The sequence below is a fragment of the Coregonus clupeaformis genome, chromosome 14, assembly GCF_020615455.1.
Source record: "Coregonus clupeaformis isolate EN_2021a chromosome 14, ASM2061545v1, whole genome shotgun sequence".
NCBI lineage: Eukaryota > Metazoa > Chordata > Actinopteri > Salmoniformes > Salmonidae > Coregonus > Coregonus clupeaformis.
Genome location: NC_059205.1, coordinates 17,497,025 through 17,517,768, shown reverse-complemented (window position 1 = coordinate 17,517,768; position 20,744 = coordinate 17,497,025). Strand labels below are relative to the sequence as shown.

General features: G+C 41.5%; 3 protein-coding genes across 7 annotated transcripts; 2 read left to right on the top strand and 1 right to left on the bottom strand.

Moving 5' to 3' along the window:
- The first annotated feature begins 1,392 nt into the window (after positions 1–1,392).
- On the top strand, positions 1,393–5,370 carry LOC121581213 (NADH dehydrogenase [ubiquinone] 1 alpha subcomplex subunit 13). The gene is made up of 5 exons (XM_041896672.2): positions 1,393–1,661; positions 3,071–3,149; positions 3,261–3,332; positions 4,831–4,900; positions 5,112–5,370. The coding sequence occupies exons 1-5, from the start codon at positions 1,568–1,570 to the stop codon at positions 5,229–5,231; spliced, it is 435 nt and encodes a 144-aa protein (XP_041752606.1). The 5' UTR covers positions 1,393–1,567; the 3' UTR covers positions 5,232–5,370.
- Positions 5,371–8,560: 3,190 nt separating this feature from the next.
- Positions 8,561–9,864, top strand: LOC121581576 (yjeF N-terminal domain-containing 3-like). Its single transcript, XM_041897077.1, has 4 exons — positions 8,561–8,726; positions 8,815–8,922; positions 9,028–9,141; positions 9,334–9,864. Exons 1-4 carry the CDS (start codon positions 8,685–8,687, stop codon positions 9,442–9,444), a joined length of 375 nt encoding a protein of 124 aa, XP_041753011.1. The 5' UTR covers positions 8,561–8,684; the 3' UTR covers positions 9,445–9,864.
- A 1,567-nt stretch (positions 9,865–11,431) lies between these two features.
- On the bottom strand, positions 11,432–19,693 carry LOC121581212 (cold-inducible RNA-binding protein B). 5 transcript variants are annotated; one of them, XR_006003174.1, is made up of 8 exons: positions 19,586–19,693; positions 18,746–18,855; positions 18,550–18,656; positions 18,179–18,326; positions 17,862–18,027; positions 17,023–17,084; positions 14,257–14,356; positions 11,432–11,845 (listed from the first exon to the last, which is right to left on the bottom strand). XR_006003174.1 is itself a non-coding variant. In XM_041896667.1 (7 exons), the coding sequence occupies exons 2-7, from the start codon at positions 18,843–18,845 to the stop codon at positions 16,468–16,470; spliced, it is 597 nt and encodes a 198-aa protein (XP_041752601.1). In that variant the 5' UTR covers positions 18,846–18,855; positions 19,586–19,693; the 3' UTR covers positions 15,612–16,467. The 5 variants fall into 5 exon arrangements, 3 of the variants coding, with proteins under 3 accessions (XP_041752601.1, XP_041752603.1, XP_041752602.1); XM_041896667.1 differs by lacking the exons at positions 11,432–11,845; positions 14,257–14,356 and adding an exon at positions 15,612–16,481; XM_041896669.1 differs by lacking the exons at positions 11,432–11,845; positions 14,257–14,356 and adding an exon at positions 15,612–16,481 and having other exon boundaries at positions 18,206–18,326.
- Between the last annotated feature and the right edge of the window lie 1,051 nt (positions 19,694–20,744).

The following is a 20,744-nucleotide window of genomic DNA, read 5'->3' as shown; positions in this document are numbered from 1 at the left end:
TTTGGGTTTCTGTCTACTGCTGTCAAAATTGTTTAGGTAATCATTTTCAGTGCTAGTTCAGATGCCATCGCTGAGAACTATGAAAAACATTACACCCAGTGCAAGAACTGAAGTTGGCTCACAGAACCCCTACACAACACTGACCGCCAGTAACCTCCCTGTTTCTTAGGGTAGCTTGGGCTCTTCACTGTCAAGCGTAACCCTCCCATCCCTTCATGGAAACTGATGGTCCAATTGGTTTGGTTTAATGTTTCTGAACTCCAAGAAGTAATAATACAAATACAAGTAATTTGAACCCTTTCATTTAGTGGGAATGTGTCATTAAATTGTTGATTCTGCCAGTCATAGCATTATTTTTCAGGGCTTGATTTTCCATGACACTTTTGCTCGGCCGGGGGCGATAGAGCCCATTCAGCTCCTGTGGCTTGTCGCCGTAGACTAATATGATGTCACGCTCAGTTGTGGCTAGATGAAGTACAACAATAACCGAAAGTGACTTCGTAGCAGGTTAGGATAGCATTTTACCTAACCCTAACCTTTTTCCTAACATAACCTAATTCTCCTAACCTGCAACCTCAATTATTCTAACCTGCTGCACAAATGATCCTAACGCCTCGATTACACCGACAGCGTTCTTGCGTTTTGGTACACCAGAAGTAGATTAATTTCCAATGGAACGCTGCGTTTGCCTTGCAGCATTGCCTTGCAGAGGCAGTATGTTCTGTGTGGTGCATACATTGGATTTACACCTCGATCACACCTACAACGTCATTGCGCAAAATGGTACCCAGATTCATCTTGATATGTGTGCAACAAAAGATCAACATTCACCTTCTGCTACCATTTCCATTGGAAAATAATGTACTTCTGGTGTACCAAAATGCAATGATGCTGTCGGTGTGATCGAGGTGTTATCGAACATATGCATCAAACTGTATGTGTTGAAGGCTTGAAAGAAATGGTGCTACCTTGTCCCAGACTTGCTGTTTTCAACTCTCTCTCTCTCTCTACCGCACCTGCTATTTCAACCTCTAAATGCCTGGTTATGAAAAGCCAAGTGACATTTACTCCTGATGTACTGACCTGTTGCAACCTCTACAACCACTGTGATTGTTATTTGACCCTGCTGGTCATCTATGAACGTTTGAACATCTTGGAGAAAAATCTGGCCTTAATGGCCATGTACTGTTATAATCTCCACCTTGCACAGCCAGAAGGGGCCACCCCTCAGAGGCTGGTTCCTCTCTAGGTTTCTGCCTTTCTAGGGAGTTTTTCCTAGCCACCGTGCTTCTACATATGCATTGCTTGCTGTTTGGGGTTTGCACCACACAGAACCAACAGCAACTGCCTCTGCAACGCAATGCTGTAAGGCAAACGCAGCGTTCCATTGGAAATGAATGTACTTCTGGTGTAGCAAAACGCAAAAGTACAGTCGGTGTGTTCGAAGCGTAACCTTCTACGAAAAAGTCACTTCCGGTCGTAGCTGTATACCTTATAGCTCAGCCGTATACCACCTAGTCAAAACCGTCACGTTCCGGTCTGTTTTGGAGAAGGGAAGGAGTGGAAGATGGCGGCGTCCAAGGTGAAGCAGGACATGCCTCCTCCGGGAGGTTATGGCCCTGTCGATTACAAGAGAAATCTCCCGAAACGGGGACTTTCTGGTCAGTATACTAGTTATATTTGTAATGGGTGAAGTTTTGAGTAGATCATTTTACAGTCAAACAAGGACGCTAATGCTAGTGGCTAACAAGTTTAATATTTTAGCTAGCTAGTGATATTAGCTATTTCTTCTACATGTTAAATAGTCGTTGCCATGTTTATTATCCCAGTATTGTACTTTATTCATATGGCAACCGATGTAGCAAAGTGTAGTTGCTAACTAGTTGGTTCGTTTAGCTTGCTAGCTTAGCTGCGCTAACATTTCACCGCATAGCGCCAACTAGTTTAGCTAGCTAACGTTAGCTGGCTAACTAATCAGTTGCCTAGCTTTATGGTGAGGTCTAATCAGTGAAACATCTTGTACATGTGCATTCCCCCTTGTCAGTTGTTTGAAAATTAGGGTTGTGTTGGCTTCATTATTAGAATGTATGCCATGCATGGTGCAGTAATGTAAACAATTTGCAGATCAGTCCAAGTTCAACTTAATAGATCTAACAACAAAACAGTAGTAGCTAGGTTTCCATCCAATTGGCGACAGATTTTCATGCGAATATTCAAAAATCCGCATAAAAACAATGTGCATTTTCCCACCAGAGATGTGTTTCCATCAAATTGACTTGTTGCGGATAAAAGGCTTTGCATGATTACGTAGTGCACATAACAATACATTTTGCGGTGAAATTCCCATGGACCGAATAAAACAATACAAGTTAAATGGGTTTCCATCGCATTTTCAACTCTACTGATGGTTTTCTCTACAAAAGATGTTGCGTTATATAGTGTGTGCCCACTCTGGTATATTGGCACATGCGCTCTAGCCAACAACTCGCAGATAAAGTGCAGGTAGGATAGCCTACATCAGGTGTTCCCAAACTTTTTCACTCAGGCCCCCCTTCCAGCATTGCCCCCCCCCCACCACCATTTCTATGGGCACAAGCACTGTTCATGACAGTTTGCCTAATTTCAGTTTGTGACAACACTAGCAAGTATAGTGTAGAGAATCATTGTACAATCTAAACCGATATGAAATATGTTTTCCATAACCAACAATATTAGATTTTCAGCTGTTTGAAGCTGGTGTACAAAACTGAAAGTAAAAGATTTAAAAAATGAATCCTAAGCATGGAAAGCATAGAAATAGCACACATAGAATAGATCTATGGCTTCTTAGACTTGCTTTCAGAGCGAATAACAGATGTATAACTCAACTTTCTATGTGAATTTGGTCGGGTCACCCAAAAAGTTACATATTGCCGCTTTAAAGCTAATGTGTATTCAAGTGATATTACTGGCATAAAAAGGTTGGATGGAAAACTGATTAGGCGAGTTGCATTAGTGGTCAAATTGGTTGTGGAGATTCTTATCTTGCTGAAATAAATGGCAGACAATTAATATACATTCTCATTTTCAGGGTATAGCATGCTCGCCATTGGAGTTGGTGTCATGTGTTTCGGTTATTGGAGACTCTTCAAATGGAACAGGGAGAGGAGGTAAGAATTGCCATAATCCAGTTAATGTCACTGATTCATTGTACCAATTCAGATCATTGTGATTGGTTCTTGTTGGTCAATGTCCTTATATGTTCTGCTGGTGTGTTGTAGGCGGTTGCAGATTGAGGAGCTGGAAGCAAGGATAGCTCTTCTGCCTTTGCTGCAAGCAGAGCAGGACCGGAGGTAAGAAAAGCACCAACGTTGAGAGAGAGAGAGACACATGCACACGTGATAATCAAAGGCTACTTCAACAGGGGTAAAGGTGATTTACCAATTTTGCCCATGAACAGTGTTGGAGTTAACGCATTATGTAATCAGATTACTTTTATGAGTAAGGGAGTAAAGTAAAGCATTCGTTTTCCTAATTGGGTAAAATTATTACAGTTACTTTGTCAACTAACGCGTGCTTTACTTTAAGAATAATATCTCTACCGGGCGAGCGTTTGCATGATCCGATCTTGACATGTTTCCTCATTTAGTTTTCGAGCAAGTGGAGAAAGGCTGTTTGGAGAAATGTAATGACAGTTGCCTCCATGAAAATGTATAGAGGGCGCATCTCTGATCTTTGCCATTGATCGCTTCTGTGATAGCAAAGGCCATAGAGGACGTACTCTATACAGCTCTATGGGTCCATTTAGCCTGCGTGAGGTCTATAACCAGAACTGGCAGCTCGCGAGGAAATCTGTACAGATGTTTTGCTTACAGTATATATGGCTAATTAAGCAGCCGATATGATAGCGCAGCACTTGTAGACTACCACAGGAAAGCAACGCCACAGATGAAAGGAGAAACTAGTGATCAAACCTGAGTTAGTAAGTAGCCTATCTTTGGCGGCTCGCCTTGCTCCCTCCATTAGACAAACGGTGAGATTTTTTTCATGAATATAACAAGTTATATTCCACACAAAGTAATACTGTAAAGTAATGCAACAAGGAATATGTAATATATTACCTGTTCAAATAACTAAACCCAACATGAACCATGTTTCCATCCAGTTTTTATGCGAGTAAATTCATACCGTATAAAACATTTATTTCGCCAATTGTGATGGAAACAGGACGTTTCGGTACAATTTTATAAATGCCGACAGATAATTTCGTTCGACATGGTTGGATCTTTTTATGTTGGTAAAATTAATAATGTGAGAAATGGTGGTGGAAACGCCTTTATGTGCAAATATTGATATAATAACCATCATACCGAAGTAAAGTTGGAGTTACGACTCGTAACAGTTTAGGCTACCAATGAAATAAGTTATGAGGAACTTCACATGGTGGGGAAAGTGCACGGGTGATGAGCTTGATGCTCCTTTCCAATAAATATCAAGGGTTTTATTCTGTTGACATGATGGTCGATGCTTGACTGCCATTTGAAAAATATAAATACTCTCACTCTTATACATAATAATCTCATCATGTAGACTAGCCTACCTGCACATACCCGCACTGTATCTGCGAGCTATTGGCTAGAGCGAACGTGCAAAGACCAGAGTAGGCACGCAAGGATTTTTTAAGTCAATTTGGTGGAAACACACCACCTGTGGGGAAACGTGCATATTTTCTTTATGCATAATTTAGAATATTCACATAAATCTGTCGCCAATTGGATGGAAACCTAGCTACTGCCCATGAATGATCTGTTTTAGGAGCCCTGAATTTAGCAGATTTTTTTTTCTCACTAGGCAACTACGAATGCTGAGGGAGAATCTGGAGGAGGAAGCAGTTGTAATGAAAGATGTCCCTGGCTGGAAGGTAAAGAGAAGCTTGGTTCCATTTCAGTCTAGACAGACAGATGTTTGTTTTATTTGTCAATTGTCATGAAGCTGCAAATGGTAGTTTTTAGTTCAAAATGTTCTAGAATCTGCACTAAAATGAAAGCAAGAATAGCAAATAACTGCAATGCTGCTTATTCTACGGTGATGATGAATACTAAGCTCCTCTTTGTGCTTGTGTTTCCGTCTAGGTGGGCGAGAATGTCTTCCACACAGACCGCTGGGTGGCCCCCCTCACAGAGGAGCTGTTTAACCTTCGACCCCGGGAAGAGCTTCTCCACAAGCGCTTTGGCTTCCTGTGGTACGTGTAGCCGCCCCCCCAGTCCAACCGTGTCACTCCAGTACACCTCCGCTACCATCCCAGCCACAGCCAGTACCCTGTTGATCGGAGTCCACAACTCCACACAGCTTGTAAATGTTCTATATTAAAGTTATCTTTTCTGTACCCCATACTGATTCTCTGTCGGTTTTGTTTATTTTAATTACTGAAGGAATATTACAGGATAAACAGGATCTTGAATACCGGTATATTAAATTCTATAGGCAGGCCTACATGGTTATGTCATCGAGGTGATGCTTTTTATTTAATTTTTTCAGGTTAGTGAAAGTGTGTAATATACCCAACATGTAAGCACATTTTCAAAGCACATGACAACAATTCTTCCCTTATAACAATATGCAATAGAATAGGCAAAGATGTTGTCCATGCAATGTGGAAATTGCCCCGTGTTAAGCTGCTCTTCATTGTGCTGGCACTTGTTACAACAGGAAGCCTGACTGTGCAGCGGTCAGTGGAGGCATGGACCATCTCCAAGCTTATTCAGGAGCACTCTATGTAACAGAATGCCCAGCTGCATTATAGAAATGTGTTGTGTAGAACAGACATGCCTCTGTCATGTGGAGAACCGTGTCTATCAACTACACATTGCTTCTCTATTTGCAACTAAAATCCAGTCCAAACAGGCCAACATCTCTGATCTTAAGCCAGTTGTGCATGTTATTTATTATTTCCTTATAGTTAAGATTGGGGCAAGAGGTAGGGAACTGGTCTGTCTGCCCAATATAAAGGATCAACTGGCGGAGGTACAAAAATAACATAAATAGGAAAGTAAACCAGTTTAATTTGAGGACCAGGATGTTGACAGCTGTGGATGGGTCTCGGATGGTTGGCCTGGCGGTTGGGGGCTTGGGTTGGTGGCCGATAGGTCTCTGGTTTGGGTCCCGATTTGACTTGGCTGGAGATCTGTCCACGTGCCCTTGGGCAGGGCGCTTGACCCTGGTTGCTCCTGTGGGTCGCTCTGGATGGGTGTGTCTGCTAGATGACTGAATGTAATGTAAATGTTGAGCGGCTTCACTGCAGGTAGATTGTATGTTTTAAAATACAATACATTTAAATTAAATAAAACACTGATCCTACATCTGCTCCAGTGGAAATGTCTTTCTCAGTTATTTTGTCCCATTCAACAAAGATCACTACACCTATACTATGTTCAACATTCACACTGAAAGAAAAAACCGTGACAGATGCCCTTTCCTTGAGTTCTTTTCAGCCTCTTGCTGTCTCTGGATGACACACCTATCTTCTGTTGGAAACACTGCTTCATTATGTGTGCAGATGGAGTGAGAGAGCTCAATGCTTTGATGTCCGGTTCATCAGTGGGATCTTGAAAATTGGTAACTAGGTACCTGCATATGGCACACACCCACATACCCCTCCCAGCTGCTTTGCTTTCCAGCGGTATGTTACCCCTTACTTTATCTTAGTTGGACTGAGCTGTTTACTTTGAACCAATCAGATTCACCCAGGTTGAGTCCTGAAAGGGCATCAACACTCAAGACAGGAGGTGTGCATCACTGTGAGTTTGAGAGACGAGACAAACAAAATACCAATTTGTCACACATTCTGAAGATGAACTACAGCTGTTCTGACCTGGAGGAAATGCCCAGAAAGCCTCTCTGCTACCTCAGGTGAGACTGAACACCATCTCACTCATGTAGCTACTCTTGTTTCCACATTATGATTTGCTGTAATTCTCTAAAAATTCTCACATTCCTGTTACAAGTATTTATGTGAATATTCTTGTAAAAAATTTGACAGACAGGTGTCAGATTGATCGTATTTTATGAATAATCCCACTGTGTGACATCTGAGGATTACTGTGGCCCCATAGGGATTAGTAGAGGGGTTGGGAGGTCTTTACCTGGTTTTAGATGTTCTCTTTTGAATCAGCCCTTCAATCTAATTCAAATTTAGTAGTGTTTAAAAATATTTGTTTTCACAGAATTCCTAACCAATCCTCTAAACCTCTAAAAGAGCAAGTTTAGTACAACATCAGACAAAGAAAAAACTCCCTATGGAGGAAGAAACCTTTAGAGCAGGGTTCTTCAATTCCGGTCCTGGAGGGCCGAAACACCTCTGTTTTTCATCCTCTCCTTCTAATCAGGGGCTAATTCAGACCTGGGACACCAGGTGAGTGCAATTAACTACCAGGTAGAAATAAAAAACAGAAGTGTTTCGGCCCTCCAGGACCGGAATTGAAGAACCCTGCTTTAGAGGAACCAGTTGCAGCAGTCCAGCCCTCCATGTCACACTCCCCTTTGTTTCCCCTACCCACCACCGGCTTCCAATCTGGGGCAAAGAAGCAGTGCTAGATACCCTCCAGCATAACTCATTCCTAATGGGTATACAAAACATTAAGGACACCTGCTCTTTCCATGACAGACTATCCAGGTGTGAGCTATGATCACTTATTGATGTCACCTGTTAAATCCACTTCAATCAGTGTAGATCAGGGTTTCCCAACTGGCAGCTCTGGGTCGTTTTATTTTGCCCCCCATGTTTTCTGAGCTCCCCAAATGTTTTTCAATTAAATGTTCAATGTTGGACATACTTTTTTTTTGTTACACCAGGAATTCGGCTCCAAGTGTTTTATTTGGGAAATCTGTTCCCAAGTATTTCCATGCATAATAGAGAGACACGTGATCATATGGAATTATGTTTTAGTCAAATATGATCTGTTTGGGCTTCTTGCAGTCAATTTAGTCTACAAATTATTTGTAATTATGTTCTGGCCCCTGACCATCCAATCAAGAAAAAAATCAGCCCGTGGCTGTATCTAGTTAATGATCCCTGGTGTAGATGAAGGGGAGGAGACATGTTAAAGAAGGATTTTAAAGCCTTGAGACATGGAGTGTGTATGTGTGCCATTCAGAGGGTGAAAGGCAAGAAAAAAGATTTAAGTGCCTTTGAACGGGGTATGGTAGTAGGTGCCAGGCGCACCGGTTTGAGTGTTTCAAGAACTGCAACGCTGCTGGGTTTTTCACACTCAACAGTTTCCCTTGTGTATCAAGAATGGTCCACCACCCAAAGGACATCCAGCTAACTTGACAACTGTGGGAAGCATTGGAGTCGACATGGGCCAAGCATCCCTGTGGAATTGAGGCTGTTCTAAGGGCAGAAGGGGGTGCAACTCAATATTAGGAAGTTGTTCCTAATGTTTTGTACACTGTGTATATGCTGTTAATAGAGCTTACTATTAGAGCAGGATGCACTGAAAGTTCAGCTCCTTGCTTCCTGATCTCACACAGTGGCCATTGATTAGACAGCAGTGATATACTGTAACACCCCCCTCTAGAGTTTTACCTCCTAAAGGACACTTAAGTGATCTCTATCTCTCCAACTGTTCCTCCTGATCTCTCTCTCCCCCAGTAATGAGGAGGCAGCAGAGTTGCTGGGAGAGAATCACTTTGGACCGCAGCAGCTGATGGAAATCTGGGGCCATGCCTGTGCCATCGCTATCACCAAGGTCTGTGCTGTCCCTTCTTACCTATTTAGGGTAGTTTTGAACTAGGGAATTGAATAACATGAATATACAACTTCATTCTCGTGTACAGGCCTTCCCCCTGAGTTCCCTAAAGAGGCGTCCTACGGTCTTGGTGATCTGTGGTCCCAGTCAGAATGGCTTTATTGGCCTGGCCTGCACTTGCCACCTACGCATGTTTGTGAGTAACGTGCCAGTGGAGCACGTGTTTTTCTGAACTAACTAAAAGGTACTTCCTTGACACCCAGTCCCTCTTCTTCTCCACTTATCTCTGTATTTGTGTCAGGACTATATACCCACGGTGTACTACCCTAAGCGCTCTATTCTGGCCATGCACCGGGACTTTACAGTACAGTGTGAAAGAACTGACATCTCTTTCCTCTCATTTCTCCCCGCAGAGGTAAGGGAACTACTATGAATCAACTAACGCTAACTAAGGTTCATTTTTATTGTCTGGCCGATTACATACCGTACCATGATATTGGGAACAGAAACTAGAGACTAAAATGAGGAATGTTCACATAACAGTTTTGTGTGAATGCATTTCTACTTGTTAGTGGTCTGACTGACATGTATTTGTCTTGTCCTACAGGTGCAACTTATAAACTATGCATATAAACTGGGGGTGGATGCCATCTTGGGGCCGGAGACAGAGCCATCTGATAGAGTCCTACAGCACATCTTGCGCTCCCTCAGACACTGAAGCATCCCCATCGCCAGCATGGACATCCCCTCAGGTGACCACAACATATACACAAACCTGGCTGAGAGCATCAAGACAGCCTAATCAATAATAAAATGCTTGATATGATATCTACCTGCAGGATTACCAGGGGCCTAAAAAGCTATCCAAGGTTAGTGTTATTTGATAGGGTTGGACTGATACCATGGACTTGTCTGATGATGCCGTGATGTGTTCTTTTACTGCCAGTACAGTATAAGATAAACTCAGACATATACCAGTGCTTAATTTGAGCCGGATCCTGCCGGAACAGGATCCAGCACCGCTCAGTTTTGGACTGTTTCGTTCTGGAACCCATTTGCCAGGATCCAGTACCTCTCCTGACATTAAACATTATTTTCACTGTTCGCAATGTAAAAATTATAATTAAAGCAGAGTTAATTCAAATTGCTCCTCTGTAATTCTTCTGGCTGTCCCCTAAAAAATGTATTGTGAAAACAGTGCCTGATATTCTAAGAATTGATTCGTGTTGGGCTGGCCCGGGTTTATGGTTTGCACAACATTGTAGCCTATATAGACCAACGCGTGGCCATCACTGTGGTGTGAGAGAAGTGCGCCTCCATCTCACAGAACTAGAATGAGATTCACTTTCTTTCATCCCTCTCCCTGCTGAGAGACATGAGCATGAAACTCATCTTTCCAGCGTTACACTTAATCATTTATTTCCTTATAGAAACATAGCCGCTGGAGGTGCCGCAGCACCCCTGATAAATTGAAATACATTTGCCAAAGTTATATACTGTCAGCCAAAACAGGCCTTCCGCAAAAACACAGATCCTGCTGAAAGGAGAAGACTAATGTCTGTAGGCTACCAAGTTATCAACTTCCAAATAGACCTATTGAGCGAAGAGAATTGTTTTACAAAGTAAAACGAGAGATAAGCTTTTGGCACGAGCGCATCGGCCCTCACAGGTGAGTGTGCTGCGAGTCAGTGAAACTGGAAAGCTTTTTTAGGACTATAATTTCCTCATATTGTACGTGTCTCCACAGACCTAAGCTATTGATTGATTCAAGACAATGTCGTTTTCATTGATCTCAGAGTCGAAGTATAGCCTGTCATTTCGATCATTGGTGAGGTATTAACAAAGATTCTGCTAAAGTCTCCAGTCATCTAAAATGTAGAATTGTATGAAATGCGTTGCTAAAAATCCAGACCCTAGGCCACCAAAGATGTTCCCCATCTGCAAGCGCCTCTCTGCTCTATACCAGTACGCAAAAGCGATAATGCAATGCTTTATTATAAAAGTGATTTCTTTCATGCGTTCTGGTACCTCACAGATTCCCAGGTCACCCCACTCTCTCTCTTCCGGCACCTACCAATTTACAAATTAAGCACTGGGTTTTAGTTTTACCATAGGTTTCCTGAAGGAGAAAGCCTCCTGTGTAGTAGGTAGGACATGGGTCTGAACAGACAGAAAAGAGCAGAAGCTCAACTATAACCTGTAGGGAAAACAATGTGGTCTATACTTGGTATGTAGGTTTTTCACTTATTGGGTGGCACAAATTGCAATATGGGGAAGGGGCAGGCTATATGCAAATTAAATACTGTAGTGTATTTAGGTATACTACCACATTCTAAAGTAAGTACTACACATTCAAGGGATTGTAGTATATATAGTGTATTCTGGTTTACTATGCTAGTGTGTATTCTAGTTTAATATACACCAATTTCAAAGATTTTATTGAGTTACTGTACAAGATGTAACATGGTGTTAAGTTTGCCAAAATAAATTTGAGCTGTTACATTTATCAGTGTTCATGTTTTGTGATGACACGTGGAAAATGTGTCAAGTGAACACTAAAAGGGCATTGCACAAGAGGTTCACAAACTAACATGAGTACATGTCAATGGTTGAACATTAATTCAATGTCTAATTGAAAGACTCACAAAATTGAGGTTTGACCCCATCTATATCCTAAAAGAGAAATAATTGATAGATAGCCAATATGGGATTGGGCACTGTTAATGATTTGCACCTTTATTGAAGATACTTGAATTCACAATACATCACCATATACAAACTGATTACATTGAAACATGCTCCAACATGTTTCAAGAGCCATGAACACCAACAACTAAATGCGAAATGTTGAAACTCATTAAAACAGAAGCGCATTTTTATTGCGTCTATTCTGTAACATGTCAGTATTGCATCCCATAGCGAAATTCCATCCCCTACCAGCAGTTTCCCAAATGAGGTGCAGCTTGTAGGATCTTACTTGTTCACGATCATTCATAGGAATTTTTTGGTACAAAATTCTTCCGCCCCAGTGACTGCATTAGAGACAGCTGTCTGCCAATGCAGATTTCTGGGCTGATGTATGGACTCCACTTCTGCGCACACTCACACCCCGCCATACACTGGAATTGAGACGAAAGAAAGAAACCAATTATAATCAATGTATTGCATAAAATGTATTGTCAGAGCATTAGAACAGTGACTGCTTAATGGATACACTTAAAATTTAATATTTTTTGCATTCTAATGAAAAATTGCCTTCTAAATGTGCAGTCCTATTTATCAACCAAAGCTAGTCCGTCTCGTTATCAAAACCAAAAGCAGTGGACAAAAGCAGAAGACTAAAGAGCGAGTCTCCAACGAGGTTGCGGGGGAAGCGTTGTTTGTAGTCAGTGTTGTTGCAATTCACCTAGTTTCCATTTGGGGACTTCATTATAGATTATGCCCCTTTAAAAAGAAAAGGAGCCCACCAGAGGGCAATGTCACCCATAGACAATTCCTGCCCTAGAGTGGAAATGCTTGTTTAGGTTCCATTGCGTTTTACGCAACATGTGTCGGTCCCATAAGCAAAAATAAAAGATCCCATACGCACAAAAAGCTCCTCTCCAATGTTGTGCTCAAATTTGTTTACATCCCTGTTAGTGAGCATTTCTCATTTGCCAAGATAATCCTGACAGGTGTGGCATAATCAAGAAACGGCTTAAACATGATCATTACACAGATGCATGCAGCTTGTGCTGGGGACAATAAAAGGACACTAGAATGTGCAGTTTTGTCCACCACAGCTGTTGCGAGATAATTTTGTTAATTTCTACCATAAGCCACCTCAAACATCATTTTAGAGAATTTGGCAGTATGTCCAAACAGCCCCACAACTAAAGACCACGTGTATGGGCGAGCGGTTTGCTGATGTCAACGTTGTGAACACTGTGCCCCATGGTGGCGGAAGGGTTATGTATGGGCAGGCATAAGCTATGGACAACGAACATAATTGCATTTTATCGATGGCAATTTGAACGCACAGAAATACTGTGACAAGATCCTGAGGCCCGTTGTCGTGCCATTCATCCGCCACCATCACGTTTCAGTATGATAATGCACAGCCCCATGTCACAAGGATTTGTACACAATTCCTGGAAGCTGAAAATGTCCCAGTTCTGCCGTCGCCTGCATACTCAAACATGGCACCCATTTGAGCATGTTTGGGATACTCTGGATCAACGTCTACGACAGTGTGTTCCAGTTCCCGCAAATATCCAGCAACTTCGCACAGCCATTGAACATTGGGACAACATGCCACAGGCCAGAATCAGCCTGATCAGCTCTATGCAAAGGAGATGAGTCACGCTTTATGGAAGCAAAATGGTGGTCACACAAGATACTGAGTGGTTCTGATCCATGCCCCTACCTTAAGGTATCTGTGACCAACAGATGCATGTGAAATCCATAGATTAGGGCCTATTAATTTCAAATTGACTGATTTCCTTATAATAACTCAGTAAAATCTTTGAAATTGTTGCATGTTTATATTTTTGTTCAGTATACATATTCACGAATTGGGAGTGGGAAATAAAGTGATTGCCACATGGACCGGAGAAACCTCAACTAGGTGAAGGATTTTTAATGACCAGAGTCAGGACACAACTGCTAGCTTGCCGCTGGTAAAAGGTGCAAAAACAAGTTGTTTTCAAACCCTATTGTAATTTGTGCCATGGCTCACATGTGTTTTTCTACCTTGTATATGGTAGGCTCCGGCACAGCAAAGCCAAGCCAGCCTGTGCTCATGGTTCTCACAGCGGAAGTGAAATGATCAGCTACAATGACTTTGCTCATGCACGTCACAAAAGACCCGAAACGCCAATAAAATATAACAGCACAACAAAATAGTTGCCTGTTCATTACAGAATAAGACACTTGTGGTTAAGCTGCACCAAAGCAATGAATCACAATGAAGCAAAACCATTCTTGGGGCAAAAACAAGTTTGCACCCATTTTAATTTGCTCCATGGCTCAGGCGGCCAAGTGTAGGCTATGATGAAAAGCTGTTTGGATCAGTCGCAAATAACTTAAGGTGTTTGATTAATAAACAATGCCATGCTGGTGAGTGGTAACATTAAAACCCAGCCCTGAAAATAAAGACTGACAAGTACTAACATATATGAAATGATAAAGCACAGCATTGTCACTGGAAAATAAACCTTTGCATTTCCAACTTCAAGCCCAAAAAGAACATACTTTCGACTAAAACGATGACTTTACTTCAATCGTTGTGCAACATGGGTAAACTCTGGGCCTAGTTTGTCAAAAATGTATCTGGATTTCACCTACCGGATAGGATTAAATGTATAGAACAGACAAATCATTGATTTGAATGGGGACCCCGTTCTATTTCTATGCATTTAATCTTATCCGATAGCCGAAAACCAGATAGATGACTTTTGGAAAAAAACTGTGCCACGGGTCTCATCTTTCAGTTAAAATATAAAATAACGGTAAACGTCCGCTCGTAAACAATAGGGGGCTCTAGACAAACCTGGTCAGTTTAGCTGCAGCAGTAACTGCAATTCCGGCTCGTCACCATCTGACACACTGGAGAGTTCAGGACAGGTTAGTCTCCAGAGGGTAAATTCACCCTAACAAGAAGAGTCATGAGATTAGAACAGAAGCTTACAAAAATAACAGCAATACTTTGGCAAGCAACAGTTTCATAACATTGTCATCTACCCAGACTTTTGTACACAATGCTCAGAACCACACTATAAAAAAAAAAACAAGAGGGGTGGAAAAAAACAAAAACAGGTTGTAAGTCAGGCCTGAAAGGAGGGACAATTGAGGTGATCATAATTGAGAATTTCTGAAGGACTGCAATACATGGCGGATATGACGCAAGAGTAATCGGACTGAGGCCATGTGAAAGGTCATTTCGCTAAGGCACATTTCAAGAGGGGGAACAGTTGTTCTGTGGATTTAAGAGTGTAGAGTTCTGAAATTCAGAAGTGGCCAGGGGATGTTGGACTGTGGCAATCTTTGCAGCAGAGGGGGGAACAATGGCTAACAAAATATTTCTGGAAATAAAATGAGAACTCAGTTTGAAGGATGTGAGCAGGAGAGCAAAAGGAGTTTACCTCACGTGAACTGGCCTATATCGATTCTCCACAAATGAACTAGGCAAGAGAGCAGCTTTCACTTCTGACGAGCACTTGTTGGTAGGCGCAACACTTCATTCTCCAAGGACTTGTAGGCATTTTCTGTAGCTGAGCAATGAAGCATTAACAGGTCCAACACCTCCTACTCCCCCAGTATTAGTAGGCCACAAGTCAACCCAATAGAGGTTGAAATGTACCCCTCAATGTCATAGGCATGTCTCTTAGCACTGTTTGCCAAACTATTGAAACGTATCAAGTTATACTGAACTGCCCATTTGGAAACTACAACTAGAGGATTATAGTACCATTTACCAACCACTGCTAATGTGCCCTGCAGCAGCAATCCATCAGAAAATGAGAACAATACTTCAGTGAAATTTTGCTTTGAGGAAAAGTGGAAAGGTGCATTAACTATATTTGTACTTTAGACTACCAGTACCCCACTCACCGTTAGCCACTCAAAAAGGCAAACACCACACTTGCCTCAAAGACAAAGTGGGAACATAAGCCATCAGAGAAGCATCACTTAAATAGGCCCAAAGACTAGACAAATACTGGAACCATGTCACTTCCTATGAATTTCAGTAAAATTTCAAAGTTCTTGTTCTCACTTTTGGGAAGTTTCTATACCATAGAAAGTAGCTGTAAAGCCCCACGTAAAAGGGAAACACTATGAAGGTACCTGAATCACTGACAATAAACCAGCCAATTCCCCCATAAGTATGTTCAAGGCACAAGAAAGTATTTTCAACAAATCGTTTTAATAGGCTCCATGAAGCCAAAATTGACAAAATAATCTTCAATGTTGATGATACAAAGAACATAAAGTACAAAATCGTTCCCAGGTGGAATATTATTGGGCAAGAGGTGTAACATTTGGATCATCTTTGTGTTCCATCGATTATAACAAGTACATTTAAAAAATGCAGGCATTGAGCAGAGCAAAATAACAAGATACCGTGGGCAGACTGTAGCATGTTGCAATTTGCAACTTCATGAACAGCCAGCCACATCAGGTGTGCATTTTCACCAGTCTGAAGGGAATTCACTCTTTTTGGAAACTGAACATACAGGACCCTCAGCTATTTTAAGAACCTCAATTGTATAGAGGTTTTGTCAAAATAATAATTTTCTTTTTCACTCAGTTTAAAACTTGGCAGGAGGTAGGTCGGATATTCTCGTTTAAAACAAAGGTAAACAAGCCTCATTGATGTCCACAATATTAATATCAAGGATTTAAATGGTGATGTCAGTGCTGATAGGGACAGGGCGTAGAATGTAAAGAACAGTGGGTGTTTATATACAAACAGCCATGTGAAGCAACGTTTGTTTTTACAGCACCAACAAGTCAGACATTATACTTTATCAATAGAACTAAATGCCATAAGAGCAAATTGAGATGCATCGTTTAGAGAACATTAACTTTTTAAACATGGTTGGTAAATTAATGGCCAAAACTCATGGCTAAATTTAAAGACGCCGAGCTACTTAAACACAGAATAGGACTACAAAAATCAGGTCAACAACACGTGGACAAATTTCTTGAGCTTTTTAAATACAGCCAGCCAAGGGATGATCTTGAATCGGGGGCAGATTTTTTACTCGTGTGCAGCTGAGGACAAGAAGTGGGCACACAGGTAAAGACACTGAGTTTAGGAAACAAGTTTCACGAACATTTGATCTTGATAACATCCCCAGTTACCCACTAAACCAGGGTTCTCCAAACAATGTTCCTGAGAGCCACCCTCCTGTAGAGTCACTCCAACCAGTTGTAACTAACCTGAGTCTGCCAGCTTAATTATTAGAATCAGGTGTGCTAGATTAGAGTTGGAGCGAAAACTTCCAGGATAGTAAGTAGCTCTCCAGGAATAGGGTTAAGAGCCCTGCAGTAAACAGCCCCAAATAGTTCAACCAACTTGGGGGGTTCCTATATGAACTGTGCTGGTGTAAGATAGAGGAAATGTATTCTCCTGTAGATTGGTATGAATGAGTTCAGAGTAGGAGGGAAGGTACACCGAAGTAAACTATATCTCATTCTATACTATTCATCAGCAACCTAGTAAAAGATTCAAGTCCAGAACCTTGGAATCAGGAAGTGTTCTAACACAGCCTAGGCCTATGAAGCAAGAAACAAATACATTACTCAGACATACCATAGCTGTCGTAGCTGTCTCTATAGGAACCCCCAGAGCGGTCCCCGTAGCTTCCCTGGCCCCTAACATTGGAGGAAAAAAGAAATATAGGTAAGGTCCCTGTCCATTAGTGCTTCGAGGTCAGGTCAGCCATTAAATGATCACTGTTTGAATTGTATTATAAACGCTTTAAATGTAAATTCCAAAGCCAAGCATTCAATTGCCAAAACATTGAAAATATTCCATTGTCTGTCAGGTCCACATTGACTAGACAATAGAAGATTACTCTGAAATAAGATAGCAGGTATATATATATATATATATATTGTAGTTAATTTGATGACTTCTTTTAAGTAATAGTCCCATTTCTGCTCCCCCTCTTATGTGTGCATCCAACCTAACATGCATAAAAGTGTAGGCCTATCCGTCCAGTGAACTGTATACAATGACGAGATGATCATGTCTTTGCCCCAACAATGCATGATATCCCATTGGGCTTATTTTGGCACATGTGAAATCATTTAGAAACCACTGCCTCAGAGTTAGAAAAAAACTGCCCAACAAACACGGTCATTGTAGTTAATTACCAAGTTTCAGCGCTGAACTAGGTTGAAAACTTGCTCAAAATGAAAACTACAACTCCATTTAGCCCAGCGTCCCACAGCTATTGACTTGATGTCTCGTGAATGATTTGATTTCTCTATAGAAAAATGACACGTTGGCCTCAAAAAACCTGAGCTAAATGGAATTTCTAGTGTCAGTTAATCATTCACTAACACAGTCCATTGTAAATGATGCAAGAGGGAAATGTCTACAAACACCAATTTTTGAATGCGATAAAATCCAATTGGTCGCCTCACCTATTGTCTCTGTATCCTCCGCCACCAGAAGAGTATCCTCCGCCACCGCCGCTCCTGTATCCACCGCCACCCCCGTAACTCCGGTCTCCACCTCCATAGCTGCGGTCTCCACCACCATAGCTCCTCTCACCATATCCCCTGTCACCGCCACCATATCCTCCGCCACCTGGGAACAAACAAGCACAACACTTCAAAACAAACTCACACTGAAATACAACTACAGCAAAGAGGGAGGGCAAGACAAAATGCTAATGGATGATGGGGAGCACACCATCTTGCATATTGCCTGCCCATACCACGCGAGTTAACTCGCCCACCTCTTCCTCTCCCCCCTCCATAGCCACCTCCACCACCATATCCGCCACCGCCTCTGGAACCTCTGAATCCACCGCCTCCGCCGCCGCCTCCAGAGCGACCGCCACCCTTGCCCGCTTCATCCACACGAATGGTCCTGCCATCGACAGACTGCAAGAGACAAGAGTTGCTCAGTGTGGGTCAATAAAAATGTGGCTTTTCATAATGGGATAATGAGTTATCAGGATTAATAAATTAGCTGGCCAACTTTGATATGATAACCAGAAATAACTTTGGTTCATATGCTTTCTTAGTTGTCTAGTCAGTGAAGTCATTAAGGTTATAAAAAAATAGTTCCAATAATTGGTAAATATAAGCAGCGATACCGATATACCTTGCCGTTCATTCCCTCCAATGCGTCCTTTGCATCATCGGCATTATCGTACTTTACGAAGCCGAATCCACGAGACCTTCCCGTTTCTTTATCCCTGATGACATCAACTGCGCGAGAAAACCCGGAAATTAAACATTTCTGGAAGTAACGTTAGTCAGCTATCACTTACCAAATAAAAGACCTGGCTAGAACGCACCTTTTGCGATGTTTCCATATTTGGCGAAAGCTTCTGCCAGAGATTCCTCTGTGGTGTCGAAGCTCAGGCCACCGACGAAAAGTTTTCCTTCATCGGACATGATTCCTTGTCTGCAGGGGAAAAAGTCCGGGTCAAATAAAAGCCCCTACTTATTTACATTGTGTACCCGATACCTGTAGCTAGGAGTTGGAAGTGTAGGTCACGTCATGTGCGCGAGCTATTGTCTGACCCACATTGCGCACCACAGAATTAGCTTGCTACCGTTAGGCCAACCAAGGTGCTGTAGTTAGTTTGCTGTACATTGTTATCCGAATTCAGGCAAATAACCATTTAAATGTTATTTGACATAACGTGTTACGACTTGGACAACAGATTAAGGGGGCTAAATGAGTATGGCTAAATGCATGTTGGAAAAAAGCAGGCCAAGGATGTAGCGCCATTTTGCACCACGTTGTTGGCCTGCTTCGCCCCTGGTGCTAAACTACCTGGCTAAAGAAGACAGATGCAGCCATCTTTACAATGACGTTGAGAATTAGCGTAGGTAAAGATAAGATAAATTATATATTTGCAATAAGAAAAAAAAAAGGTGAAACACCCGCATTGTGTTTAATAGATGTTAATATAACCCGTACACATTTTCACAGCTTAAGTAAACTGGCAAATTGGTGCGTGTGAAAAATAGCTAGCTAATGTTAGATAACAGCTAACGTTAAAGCCGCATTCCAACCAAGTTCATTTAACAATAACTCAAGTCATCTGTCATTTACACATGAAATATTATTTAGAATATCATAACAACATTGTATATTCAGAAATATACAAACTTTCATAAAAATGTACCTTTTTACCGACAAACGAGAAGAGCTGGTGCTTGGAGAGGCACGTCGTCGCAAAAGAAATGGAAGCGCGTACTCGGTGAAGAGTGCTGGCGAAGTATTTAAATGAGTTTGGGGGGGGCGTGATTTTGTCTTATTTTAATATGAACACATCTTTTTGGCGGTAACCTTCTATTGAAAATGACCGGATCCAACGAATTGATGAAATTATAACAGCTATTCAATAATATATGAGTTTGCTATTTATCAATTAAGCAGACACTAGTTTTATTTAGGCAACTTTTTAAAACATTTGTCCTAAGGTGGAAATGAGACAAATAATTATAATTGTGTCCATGTATCCCACAGTCCACTTTTTCTGCAAGCATGGCACTTTTTCTGCATGTATGACACATATACTTTTTTATTTGTTTCTGCTACTGTAGTCAAGCTACTGTGCTTTTCTTCCTAAAGTATTCTTGAAACAAAAAAAATAGTAAGGACTCTCTGAGTACTCTTTCCTTTACATCTTTCATTCATTACATATGATTTTTTTTCTTTCTATCAGACCTTGCAACATTTTGATGCAGGCCTGCATCCCTCTACAGAATTGTTTGAACTTTGGCATTGGCCTGTATCTACTTTCCCAAAAGATTAAACATGAGAGATGTAATAAGATGAGGCCAATCTCAGACTACACTTGGGTCAGCAGAAGATACAATGGAATGTAGACCACTTTTGTCACATAACTTGATTTTCCATTTATAGTTAGGAGTGGGAGAGGCAAATTGTTTCTAAACTCTTTTGCACAACATTTCTTTGAATTATGAACGGTCGTTACACTTGTGACTGTGTGTGTGTGTGTGCGTGCACTTTTTTGCAGGTGTGTGAGGGGGATTTAGCAAACAGAAGACATTATACAAAATGCAGATATTTAAATCTCTGTCTTGCCTACTCTGAGATCCTCTATATCACCTTCTTTATTCTTCCTTTTTGAGAGGGAAAATGAAGTTGGAAAGATGAAGAGATCAGTGGCAACCCGTCATTCAGGGCAGGTGGGGTTGCCTGTTTTGCATGTTAATTTTTGCATTAATATATGTCACATATCAGTTTGCAAGCAATGAAAAAAATAAAATAATCATTGAGTTAATAAAGCCGCATACAAACATGGTCTCTTTTTTGCT

Excerpts from the sequence above, each read along its gene's own strand:
- LOC121581212 (XM_041896667.1), bottom strand. The coding sequence starts at position 18,845 with ATGTCCGATGAAGGAAAACTTTTCGTCGGTGGCCTGAGCTTCGACACC. Across the intron at positions 18,028-18,178 it reads TGGAGGGGGGAGAGGAAGAG|GTGGCGGAGGATATGGTGGC; the intron begins GTGGGCGAGTTA and ends GTTTGTTCCCAG. Across the intron at positions 17,085-17,861 it reads GGAGGATACAGAGACAATAG|GGGCCAGGGAAGCTACGGGG; the intron begins GTGAGGCGACCA and ends CTCCAATGTTAG.
- LOC121581213 (XM_041896672.2), top strand. The coding sequence starts at position 1,568 with ATGGCGGCGTCCAAGGTGAAGCAGGACATGCCTCCTCCGGGAGGTTAT. Across the intron at positions 3,333-4,830 it reads CAAGCAGAGCAGGACCGGAG|GCAACTACGAATGCTGAGGG; the intron begins GTAAGAAAAGCA and ends TTTTCTCACTAG. Across the intron at positions 4,901-5,111 it reads AAGATGTCCCTGGCTGGAAG|GTGGGCGAGAATGTCTTCCA; the intron begins GTAAAGAGAAGC and ends GTTTCCGTCTAG.
- LOC121581576 (XM_041897077.1), top strand. The coding sequence starts at position 8,685 with ATGGAAATCTGGGGCCATGCCTGTGCCATCGCTATCACCAAG. Across the intron at positions 8,923-9,027 it reads CTTGCCACCTACGCATGTTT|GACTATATACCCACGGTGTA; the intron begins GTGAGTAACGTG and ends TATTTGTGTCAG. Across the intron at positions 9,142-9,333 it reads TCTCATTTCTCCCCGCAGAG|GTGCAACTTATAAACTATGC; the intron begins GTAAGGGAACTA and ends CTTGTCCTACAG.